The 11,652-nt window shown below is 39.7% G+C and overlaps 1 protein-coding gene across 9 annotated transcripts in view; it reads right to left on the bottom strand.

The window, feature by feature from the left end:
- Positions 1-994: 994 nt before the first annotated feature.
- The window catches only part of LNPK (lunapark, ER junction formation factor), a 56,481-nt gene continuing 45,823 nt past the window's right edge, over positions 995-11,652 (bottom strand). For all 9 annotated transcript variants that reach the window (XM_058190083.1, XM_058190121.1, XM_058190058.1 and 6 more), the window contains 2 exons: positions 7,292-7,462; positions 995-1,957 (listed from right to left, as the gene is read on the bottom strand). In XM_058190083.1, the coding sequence (XP_058046066.1) occupies positions 1,758-1,957; positions 7,292-7,462 (371 nt within the window). In that variant the 3' untranslated portion in view covers positions 995-1,757. The remainder of the gene's footprint in view (positions 1,958-7,291; positions 7,463-11,652) is intronic.

Raw genomic sequence — 11,652 nt, 5'->3', positions numbered from 1 at the left:
GTAGCAAAAATCCCTGCCCCCCCTTCTCCCCCCTACCCATGCCCAGCTGAGCCACACAATCATCAGAGGGTTTTTGTTTTTTTTACTTTTAAAAGCATTTTTTCTTTGGCTGAAAAAATGTTTTTAAAAGTTAAAAAAAAGCCTTTGATGATCGTGCGGCTCAGCTGGGATCGTCAGAGCATTTTTTCTACAACATCTTCGGCCGAAGAGGCTATAAAAAAATGCTTTTAAAGGGTTCCGGCGATCAGGCAACTCAGCAGGGATTGTCAGAACCCTTTAAAAGCATTTTTTCTACAACCTCTTCGGCTGAAGAGGCTGTAGAAAAAATGCTTTTAAAAGTAAAAAAAAAGCCTCTGATGATCGTGTGGCTCAGCTGGGATCGTCAGAGCATTTTTTCTACAACATCTTCGGCCGAAGAGGCTATAAAAAAATGCTTTTAAAGGGTTTCGGCGATCAGGCAACTCAGCAGGGATTGTCAGAACCCTTTAAAAGCATTTTTTCTACAACCTCTTCGGCTGAAGAGGCTGTAGAAAAAATGCTTTTAAAAGTAAAAAAAAAAAAGTTGGCCACGCCCACCCAGTCACGTTACCACCAGCCCCACTAAGCCACACCCACAGAACCAGTAGTAACAAAGTTTACATTTCACCCCTGTTGGAGACCCCCTGATCTAGTCCCTTAAAAAATATTTGGATGGGGTAAAAACCATGTGCAGAAATGGCAAATGTAATTGCAGGCTTCTTCACAGATAGTTGTTCATATTCACTCTGATTTGGACATAACCTATGGTGGCAAACAACATGGTATTGTGATATAATCTGGAATTCTTTTGACCTTCAGGAATCTAAGTAAATGATTACCCAATAATAATAGGACATACAAGAATGTGGAGTAGCTGCTCTATTGACATTTTCATGTACTAGTTTTACATTCAAGAATGTGTGTAATAAAATGATTAATTTAAGAGACTCGATTTAAGTCAATTATGAGACTATGCTTTGGAGAAGCCCTTAATGCTATATAGTCTTTATTTGCTCTTAACAAAATACACAAAATTCACTTATTATCATTATTGTACAAGTATAAATAATGCTCAGTATTCAAGTACAATCAAGTGCTGAAATTCCTACACTTCATGTAAACACAAACTAGGCTTTCTATTTCACATGCTATCTTCAGCTCATCTGCTGTGCCCAGAGCCTCCCAACAGGGGGCATCGTATTCTAGTGCCCTCTTTAACTGCATTCTTTCAAGGAAAAATACGAAGAGTGGCAAAGTTTTAACGACACAAAGGTACTGCTTTTGGTACAGTAATTATCCAAGCACCCTTTCTCCTGTAAACATCTGGATATTTAAATTGATTTAGTTCAGCTTAATAGATAGATATTTTCAGGAAAGAAAATCCTTAATTTATTAAAGCAAAACTTACACATCTTTTTAGTCATTTACAGCACTCTTTGCTCAAAGACCAAATAATACTATAGTTCAGATCACTTTATGGAAAATACCCATTTAAGCATGTTTACATTTCTTTGTAAGTACGCAAAAGGAAAAAAAAAAGACAAATCAATGTTTGAGTTAGACTTCAACTAACTAGCCCAGACCGAAATGCTTTAATTCTCCCACTCACCTCTCAAACATATTGCAATACAATCCGCACAGCTTTTAACATTCATTGGAGTGGCAGTCTAAGCTCAGAACCAGTCCTTGAAAAAGTAACTTCTAAAAAAAAAATACACATAGCTAAAACAATGAGGCACTTATTCTCCCTCAGACGTTTCTTCTCTTTGGTCACCTGGAGGAGGGAGGGTGGTTGTAGGTGTTGTTTCCGTTGTTTCTGTTTCCTTTGCTGGTTGCTCTTCCTCCACAGATTCGACCGTGTCATCACCTTGTTTGACTGTTAAAGCCTTGTTATTTTCCTGCTCTGTCTCTGTCAATGGGGGAGCTTCTTCTGAAGGTCCTATGAGACACAGATTTTAATTATATAAATTGTACTTATTTATATATTCATTGCAAATGCCTCTCTGTGCCACTTTAATCATACAATTCCAGACAGTTTACAGCATAATGTGCAATACCTATAATATACTACAGGAAGTCCTGCTGTACAACCATTCATTCAGCAATCATTCAAAGTTACAGCAGTGCTGAACAAACGACGCTTATCCTGGTCCCCAAAGTTGCAGCCATTGCAGAGCCTGCCCGCCCCCCGTCACCTGATCAAAATTTGGGCATTTGGCAGTCCTCCCACACTTATAACCAGAACACAAGGGCACTTCAAATACCCCCTATGCACCTAGCTCCCCCATCTGCCCTTTCAGTAGCTCTGGTACTCCTTGATGGTGGTGATGGTGACGGTTCTGAAGTAAAGGCCCAAGGCCTTCTGCACTTTCAGCCAGCCATCACTGCCTCAGGGCCTCTACTTCTGCCCTAGCACCACACACATAGAGGCGTGCTCTTGCAGGCCCTGCCCACCCAGCTGACTTTCACAGTCTTCATCCCGCTGCTAACAAGCCTGGCCAGCCTGGCCCTATGCAAGATAGCTGCTGACTGACTAGGCCTTCTTCTCAAGGCTGTTTGGGCTGTTCTCCCAATGCTTTGGAAGACTTCTTAGGCCTTCGAAAATCTCATGAGAAGGCCACATCCATCGTTCTCCAAAGTGCATAGGCCAATCTCATGATGCTTCAGAAGGCCTGAGAAGCATTCCAAAGCACCACAAGAATGGCGCACACTATTTGGAAAATGGCAGGCATGAGCAACCTTGGGAAGAAAATCAACCTCGCATAGGGCTAAGGGCAGGCACTCATCGGCAACCAGGGCAGGCGCTCATCAGGAAGACGGTGATGGCCAACTGGGGCAGCAAGGCCAGCGAACGCAGAGTGGCGAGGCCAACAGAGGCAGCAGAATGCAAGAGGGTCAATAGGGCAGAGATGAGAGGGGGAACTGAAGAGAAGGCAGTCTATTACCCTACTGAAACGTGGGGCTGAGAGGGTGAAGCGTGGGGAGGGGGGCTTATTTCAGAATGAGTCCTCAGCTAGCAATTGGTGGCATTCTGTTAACAATGGCAACAACTACTGCCGAACTTGCCATTACTAACTGATGCGGTCATGTGACATCATGCTTTATGACCTCATCATTTAGTGATGGAAATTCTAGTCCCAATTACTGTCACAATTCAAGGACTACATGTACACAGTACTAAATGAAAAATATCAATAACAATCACACTGTCAACCTAGATTGGGAGTCATCATCATTATCATCAATCATAACATAAAAGCTTAATGTAACACAAAGCAGCCTAAATTATGTGACTGTCAAGGTTCTTCTCCCCACCCCCAAACTGGGGGAGCAAACTTTGAAAATTCTTTTTTCAAAGCAGAGGGGATTTTTAAGTGTCATTTACGGCCCACAATATAATTGTGTTGGTGATACTGTAACTGAGGCTTGTGGGGGGGGGGAACTGCAGGGGGGTTTAAAGACCAGTTAAAATCAAAGGACAGAAATCTTTTTAACATCCTTAAATGTAGTGACAACAATAAAAGAAAAGCAGCTGCCAAGCTGGCTGGCGTACACCACTGCTGCTTTTAGCTGCCTATGGAGTATTTGTATTCTCTTTAGAGTCCTCCAGCCTTGCCTAATATAGGAGAAAGGTATTCTGCAGAACTAATCCTTTTGTGAAGCTTCATCGTCTTGCTGAGCAGAGCTGGATAAATTATGCTGATTAAACAGCAAAGGGCAGTATCAGCAAACTGAGGTTCCACTGTATTGAAATTCTCTCAGAATCATTAATACTCTTCTGTAGGTGCTGTTCCCTGCACTGAACATACACGGGCCACATTCCTTCACGGGCTAGTAATTACAGTCACTGAAGAATTAGCATGAGGACTCAGAAAATGGGAAGGTTTATTAGTTTGATGGGCAAAATAATGTCTGCAGTCGATCAGGAGGGCAGAAGCCAACTGATGTGTTGGAGAAGCTGATCACTAATGGAGGGGAGGGTAATAACCCCTTTCACTGTTGCTTCCCAGGAACCAGCATTATCAAGCATATTGCCTCAGATTTCAACAGTCCTCAATAGCAGTAGCTGGCCACATAGCCTGTCTACAATTCCATCTAGTTCCTTTTCAAAGCATCCACATAGCAATTTCTACAACTGGCAGTGAATTCCTATTTAATAATATGTTTGTATGGAAAAGTATTGTCTTTGATTGTTTAATGCTTGTCAGTACTATAGGTAAACTTGAATTTCCACTATTGTAAAGGAGGGAGAAGCACATTCTATCCATGCCATGCAGTATTTTACATGCAGAATACAGAACCTCTAGCATGCCTTCTCTTACCATATTCCATTCCAAGCTAAAGACTTGAAACCAGGGATCCCCAACTCTCAGTCCGTAGACCGGCACCTAGCTATAGCATGCCAGAAACCAGGTTGTGCAAACAAGCAAAACAGGCAGCACACGAAACCACACCCCTCCAATCCGCAGAAAAACCTCTCTCCATGGAACTGGTCCCTGGTGCCCAAAAGGTTGGGAGGGGGGCGCTGCTCTAAACTATAGTATCTTATGAGGAATCATTCTGTTTGATCTTTCTTGCACTTCTTCTAATTCTGAAATACCATTTTTTTAAAAAGGTGCTGTGACCAGAACTGTACACAATATTCTAATTCTGGTCTCACCACAGATTTGGGCAAGGACATTAAGTTAGTACAATTCCCCCCCTAATGACACCCAGTGTGTAATTTTTTTTTATTTTTATTTTTTTGTTTACATTTATACCCCGCCCTTCTCCGAAGACTCAGGGCGGCTTACAGTGTATAAGGCAATAAGGTGTATAAGGTATAAGGTTTGCCTTCTTTATAGCAGCTGCAATTTACAGCAGTTTAAAGCATTTTCCATTGGGCTGCCTTCCAACATACTACCTTTTCTTGGTTAGTGACTGCCAATTCCCACCCCAATAACATATATCTGGATTCTAAATTTCTTGGATCAATATGCAGCATTTTACATTGCATTTAGGTCAAATCACATTTGCCATTTTGGAAAAAAATGGGAAATTTCTTTTGGAGCTCTTCACAATCCCTTATTGATTTTACCATCCACCCAAACAGCTTCAGATCATCACCACACAGCCACTTTTCAGGCTCAGTCCAAACTCCAGATCATTTATATATACAAATACATTTCCTAGAGTAGGGGTCTCCAACCTTGGGAACTTTAAGCCTGGAGGACTTCAACTTCCAGAATTCCCCAGCCAGCAAAGCTGGCTGGGGAATTCTGGGAGTTGAAGTCCTCCAGGCTTAAAGATGGCAAGGTTGGAGACCCCTGTCCTAGAGAACCCCACTTTGCTCAACTTGCCAGTGTGAGAATTGTCTATTTATTTCTGCACTGTTTCCTATTTTTAATCCAACTGCCAATCCATGACAGTTTGGTTTGCTCAAGAGTCTTTAGTGAGGGATTTGTTAAAAGCATTTTGAAAACTGAAATACAGAGTCACTTCGAGGGAAGTTTTGTCTACGTACTTGTTGACTCCCTCAAAAAAAGTGCAGAAGGTTCACAAGATCTACGTTTGCAGAAGCCATGTTAGTTCTTTTCAGCAAGGCTCATCTCATTCATGGAAGTTTGCTTCTCAGTAATAAGATTTTAGGTACAAAAGAACAGTAAGAATACTGTTCTAGATAAGTGACTTAACATAAAAATATGTTTGTGTTTGCAGTGAACATGAACAGAAGAACCCAAAGAACTTGGAAAAGTCACCAAACAAAACTATGTAGACGGCTATCAGCCATTACAGTTAAATACCAACTTTATTTTCAGAAGCAGTCTATGGCAGCTTTCATAGCTAACACGCTAACCCAGGATTTGTTTTAATGATGATTCCCCCAAGAAGTCAAAGAAAATCTCGAAGAATAAGCACTGGACTGTTTTGTCAATTCCTGGTTTCTTTTTCCTTCATCTCTTCTACTGACTCCCTACTCTGGGAAGAGCACAAAAACAAATAAGGATTACTTCTGAGTAGAGATATTGCAAGCCAGGATTCCTAAAGAAGGATTTGCAAATCATAGTTTCAAAGTATGTTTTCTTGCCCTGAAAGAAATCACGGTGTTCTTTGGATTAAGTTTCCTTATCAGACTAGGCTTTACAAAAATCAAACATGCATATTATAGCTTAGTACTATGGCCAAATAAAATCTGCTGCTGAACATTACTCACTGAAAAATCAAGCACTCCTTAAGCAAGAAAGGAGTGTTTCCTTTATGCCTTGTTCGTGTATCAGATGCTCCTTCAATTTCATCTGAAAGGGCTCTTCCTACATCCTTGTAAGTTATCTTACAGATTTTGAAAAATTGCTTGTTTGTGCCATATGGAAAAATATCAGCCAGCATTGTAAAAGGTTACAAAAGTATTTTTGGCCATCATCATTATTTCTACCAATCATCACCAGTTATGTTTTCCAGTATATTCTGAAGAGAGTCTTCTGCCTAAAGCCTCACAAAAGCCTCATCCCTTCATCACAGGGTGATTTCATCACAGAAGAAATCAATAGTTAACAGTCTAAATTATATTTTTACAATGCTTCTTTTTCCTGTTAGCTGCATACAAGATGCATTTCAAATTTATAAAACTTCTTTAAAGGAACTTTGGTAAATTAAATTTGACAACCTCTCTTTGAATTCCCCATTTTTAAGCAAGTCAGTTTTATTAGATTTTCTATCCTTTGGGGAAACATCAAAATTAACATTCCAATTTTTTCATTTAGAATAAAATCTGGACCTTCAATTCACCTCAACCTGATGATGTGCCCCAAACTATGAGCTGTAACCACATGATGACCCAAATCCCTTAATAAGTGAATATAATTCTTAATATTGGTAATTAATTAACAGAAGAACCCAAGATTTATTTTAAAAAAAACAAATTTAAGAATAAAATATCAGATAGCAAAGAGAAACTATTCCTGAAAAATCGAAAAGGCTTGAGATGTTCCTGTAGCTGCATTTTGCCTCCAAATATCACCCCCCTCCACCAAGAATTCTAAATTGTAAGGAATAAAGAAGACTACATATATTATCATACATATATGATCCAAGATAGCATTCTTAAAGAAAGCAATATATAAGATTTCTCTGCAGTGTCCACTTGTGGTCTTTAGCTATAGATATGTGGTATCATACATACACTGACAATCTTTCATTGTTACCTTCACAAGAAAAATGCAAATCCCTCAAATCGCTTGAACAAACTACGCTGATTCTATTTTCATTGAATAACTGGGGTTTCCTATCTACATACCTTTTTCCGTTTCAGGCTGTTGTATGTTTTCCTCCTCCGACTGCAGAACTTCAGTCCTGCTCTCCATCACAGCAGCTGGCTTATTTTCAATGTTGAAATCCGGAAGCCGTGGAGCTTGTGGTCTGGTTTTTCTTGCAGGATTCAGGAAAAAACAGTAGGCACACCGAAAGGCTGCACAAAAGATTATATAGGCATATCGAATGAACTCACCAAACTCACTTCAGGGCTCTTGTTTACACTTGTTATAATTTATTTTTATTCTTTGATGTTACTCTTGAGGACACCAGTTTTGGTTAGTGCACTAGTTAAAGCCCTTCCTGGAGCTTCATGCCCCACATCAGTCACCCATGGCCTCATTTACCATTCCAACTGATGACTACAATGCACTTTGCTATTTTTGAAGACTACCCAGAAAGTGCAGAAGGGAGCACCTATTGGCATTCTACTTGTCATTGGCATTGTCACTGTCCGCTGACAATGAACATCGCCAATACCACAGAGGAATGATTTTGCAGGCACTGCATTAGTTATTGTTCAGCTTCCAAGTACAATTCAGAGTGTCGGCTTTAGCATATAAAGCCTTTTTAGTTTCAGAACAGGGTATCTGCAGCTCCTCCCATTTCAGGTAAATCAACTTGTCATGTCTTGTTCAACCTGAATAGGGATGCTGAAAATGCTTCGCCCAAGTGAGATTAGTAGAAGTAAGGGGAGAACAGAGCTCAGTGCTTTTCTGGGCATGCTCCAACACTGCAGTTGTACCCAAACATTTAGACAGTCCTGGTCAAATGGTATGTTTCCATAAACCCCTAAGAGAAAATAAACATCTACACTGTATACATCTTTATGTAAATTTGAATACATATTTACAACTTATGCGCTATCGTTTACAAATTCAACACAAGAAAAGAATGATTGTGGCAGACATGGTAGGAGTAGCATTTTGGGCACCTCTCCAATCAATACTTTGTAATACCTCGCTGATAGTTATCACAGCTTTCAAATGTTTCTTGTAAGAAACATTTTTTCTAAATGCTTATTGTTGCTTTTCGAATTTTCTCCCATTCTGCCTTGCAAAAGTTTTCTAGCTTGCAAATATTCTTAGGTCTTCTTGCTTTGAGATATACGAGCAGATTCAAACTTCTGGTACTGTGAAGGTGAGTTCAATATCTTTAATTTTGGTAAGCATTTCATGGTTTATTTAGAGGTATGTTTTAGATTACTATCTTGCTGAAACTTTTTTTCATTTTGAATTTATTCACTAATTGTGAGATATTATATTAGCTTCTATGGTATGTTGATATTTAGTTCAATTTATACTTCCTTCCATCTGTGTAAGTGTTCTGTGCAACATACACACCCCAAAGCATAATAGAGCCACACTGAGCATTTTCTTCAAATGCTTCCTTTTTTGTTTTCAAATGCATCTTGTGTGGTTCAGAAAATGCATCAATTTCTGTTTCATCAGTCTGAAGACCTTTGTTCCCAAATATTTCAGACCTCTCAAGGGTTCCTCCTCCATAGTTCAGACAATTATTTCTGTGATGTAGTCAGAGGAAAAGTTTCCTGACATCTCTGCCATGCTGATCACTTTTGCATAAGCAAAGGACCTACAGACAATAATTTAAGCATTAGCTACATTTTTCAACAGGACCTCTGCAGTGATCTGCAGATTATGTTCTATTTCCTCGCAGCCCCTGTGAGGTCCATTTTCGGCTGCAACAGCCTCCTGCAGCCCTCTGCCAGCAAAAACAGAGCCTGACCCTCAAACTCCATTTTCACTGGCAGAAAGTTTTAGGAGACCTTAGGGGTCAAAAACAGGGCCTTGACGAGTTACGTTGAGCTGGCCACGCCCACCCTGGTGTCACCCCACTGGCCCCCTGAGGTCGATGAGGCCCTCAATGAAATCAAGTTTGACACCCCTGCACTAGACAATACGTAACCTATTGCGTCTCCTTTCAAAGAGATTTCCTTACCTAAGCAGAGAAACAAAGTGATCACAGATGAGCAAAAAAGCAATGGGAATGGAAAGGGATCAACTTCCAATTTTCTGCCAGCTTCCTCATTCACCAGGAAAAGAGCTCACTTGGTAACTGCCGATAGTTTCCAAACAGCCCTACTTGCAAGCAGGTACCACCATTTAAAGATTACAAATTTCAGTTTCAATTTCAAAACAGCCAGTCATCGCTCACCCTATCAGGCTTTGCCACCAGCCAACTGCGTGTACCAGTAGGAGCAAGAGGAACTTTTGACTTCCTGCTGGCTTTCTCATTGACTTTGCTTGTGGGAAGCTGGCAGGGAACACCAGAAATCACTCTTCTTCCTCCTCAGCTCAATTTAAGAACTGCCTGCTACTTTACTGGGAGAAGGGGAACAAAGGGAGTCAGGGACCATGAGGAAAACTGTAGCCCCACTCCCCACCCCAATCCCCATCTCAACATGTCCCTGCTCTCCATGGAGGAAGAGGGCTCAGCTGTCAACTGCTGGCATTCTCCAGCTAGCCCTACCTCACCATTAGGCATTCAAGTCACTTCCTCATCCTTCTCTCACCACCCACCGCTAGTAAGGGATTTCAAATTTCCTCCTCAGTTCCAAAATAGCCAATTTGCCTGTCAGATCTTGCCACCATCCAACTGCGTGCAGGGACCAGAGGGAGTAGGTGGGCAGGCATACAGTCTTCCCATCTTACCTTTTATCATGCAACCTACACTTTCTAGGAAGTATAGCCAAAAGCTGAGGTGGCACTGAACCGGCCACAACTTTCCCAAGTTTTTTTTCCATAGGAATCTTGGGGTTCCAGCATTCTGTAACTTAGCCCATCTGAGTTATCTTGGTTCAATAATTGTTGCCCGATACTTTCCAATTTTGTCCAACTGAAGGGTATGGATTCCATGAATGAACAGAAGGACAAAGGAATCTTAAAGCAGCTTTTTATATCCATTCTGAATTTGAGGCCACATTTACCTACTGTTTTAAGCAGTTTGCCTCTGCTAAGCCATTTGTATAGAAAATAAGCACAGCCGTATGTCTGGAGGCCACCACTTTAATAAGCCATCTATCTACTGAAATATTGACTTAGTAAAGATTCTTTTATCAGTATTCTCTACTAGTCGTTGGCTGCAGTCCCAACAGAGGGAAGAAATAGGTAAGCAGTTAGAATTTAACTGATCTATCTTTAAATTTAAAAGTTATGCATCTCTTCCCTTTAAAGCTCTGCAAATAGAGGGAAAGAGTAAAATAGGAATGATAATAAGCAGAGGGAGCCATCTTGATGACAGAGGCGTAGTGATGAAGAGGACAAATGGCTTGATTAGAGGCCTGGTACTTTTTGTCCCAAGAAACAGCTGCTACTTCATTCAGAAAACCCTATTCTGCTTCTTGCTTACCTCCCAAATGTATACCGATTACTGTTGCCTGGATTTTGAGCTTCAAGGGGAAAAAAAGATGGCAATCTACCTAATAGGGGTTTTCCCCACAGCTTGAAATTTTTAAGACTTAAACAGTAAAAGCTACTTTGTGGGACAAATGCACTGATCAATCTTTATATTTTAACTTTGGATTGAATGTGGTAAAAAGGGAATTATGTGATCTACTGAAACAGTATCAGACAATAAAGACATGAGGCTAAAAGATCATTATATAAAGTTATTTTAAGATGATTTAAATTATTAAGTCAACATTCTTCATCAACTGAGGTCTCCTGCTATATTTATATAGCAGTAGGATCTGAGATTTTTAATGTTTCTGAGATGCAACAAAGGACCTGAAATTTTTAATGGTTTGAAATGTTGTCTTCTGAAGAAGAAAGTAATCTGTTTTGTCATGACTAAAGAAGAGCAAATTCAGATCTTGAAGACAACAGGTAATGTATTCATATTCTGTAGTTTTATAGGGAGTTTAGATTCAAATCTGAGTGTTTGCGGGAATATTTATACCAGGCATGTGGGAATCATCTGTAATGTATTTCTCTTCAAGTAGTCTGTTCTGCAAAAATTCAGAACATAAATGGAATCTGCAAGTATCCATCTAAAAATATTTCCAAGCTAAAAATTATGCTCAAAAATTACATATTTGAAGAAAACCAAAATATGTAATATTTACATGACATGAACATATCCATTTTAGTGAATAGGAACATTTCAAAATTGCCCAGATGACAATGGTTTTTGACATACATACATGATAAGCATGTATGTGTATAATATATACAAAATTAGTATGAAAATAATATAAAAATGAACATCTTTATGTGTCTATCTTGTTTATGTATCTATCTTTATGTATCTATCTTGTTTCAATTAGATATTTTAAAGAGATTAATAGGATACTGGTTATTTTTATTTTAATAAGATACTGGTTTATTT

The sequence above is a fragment of the Ahaetulla prasina genome, chromosome 1, assembly GCF_028640845.1.
Source record: "Ahaetulla prasina isolate Xishuangbanna chromosome 1, ASM2864084v1, whole genome shotgun sequence".
NCBI lineage: Eukaryota > Metazoa > Chordata > Lepidosauria > Squamata > Colubridae > Ahaetulla > Ahaetulla prasina.
This window is presented reverse-complemented; position numbering and strand designations above follow the sequence as displayed.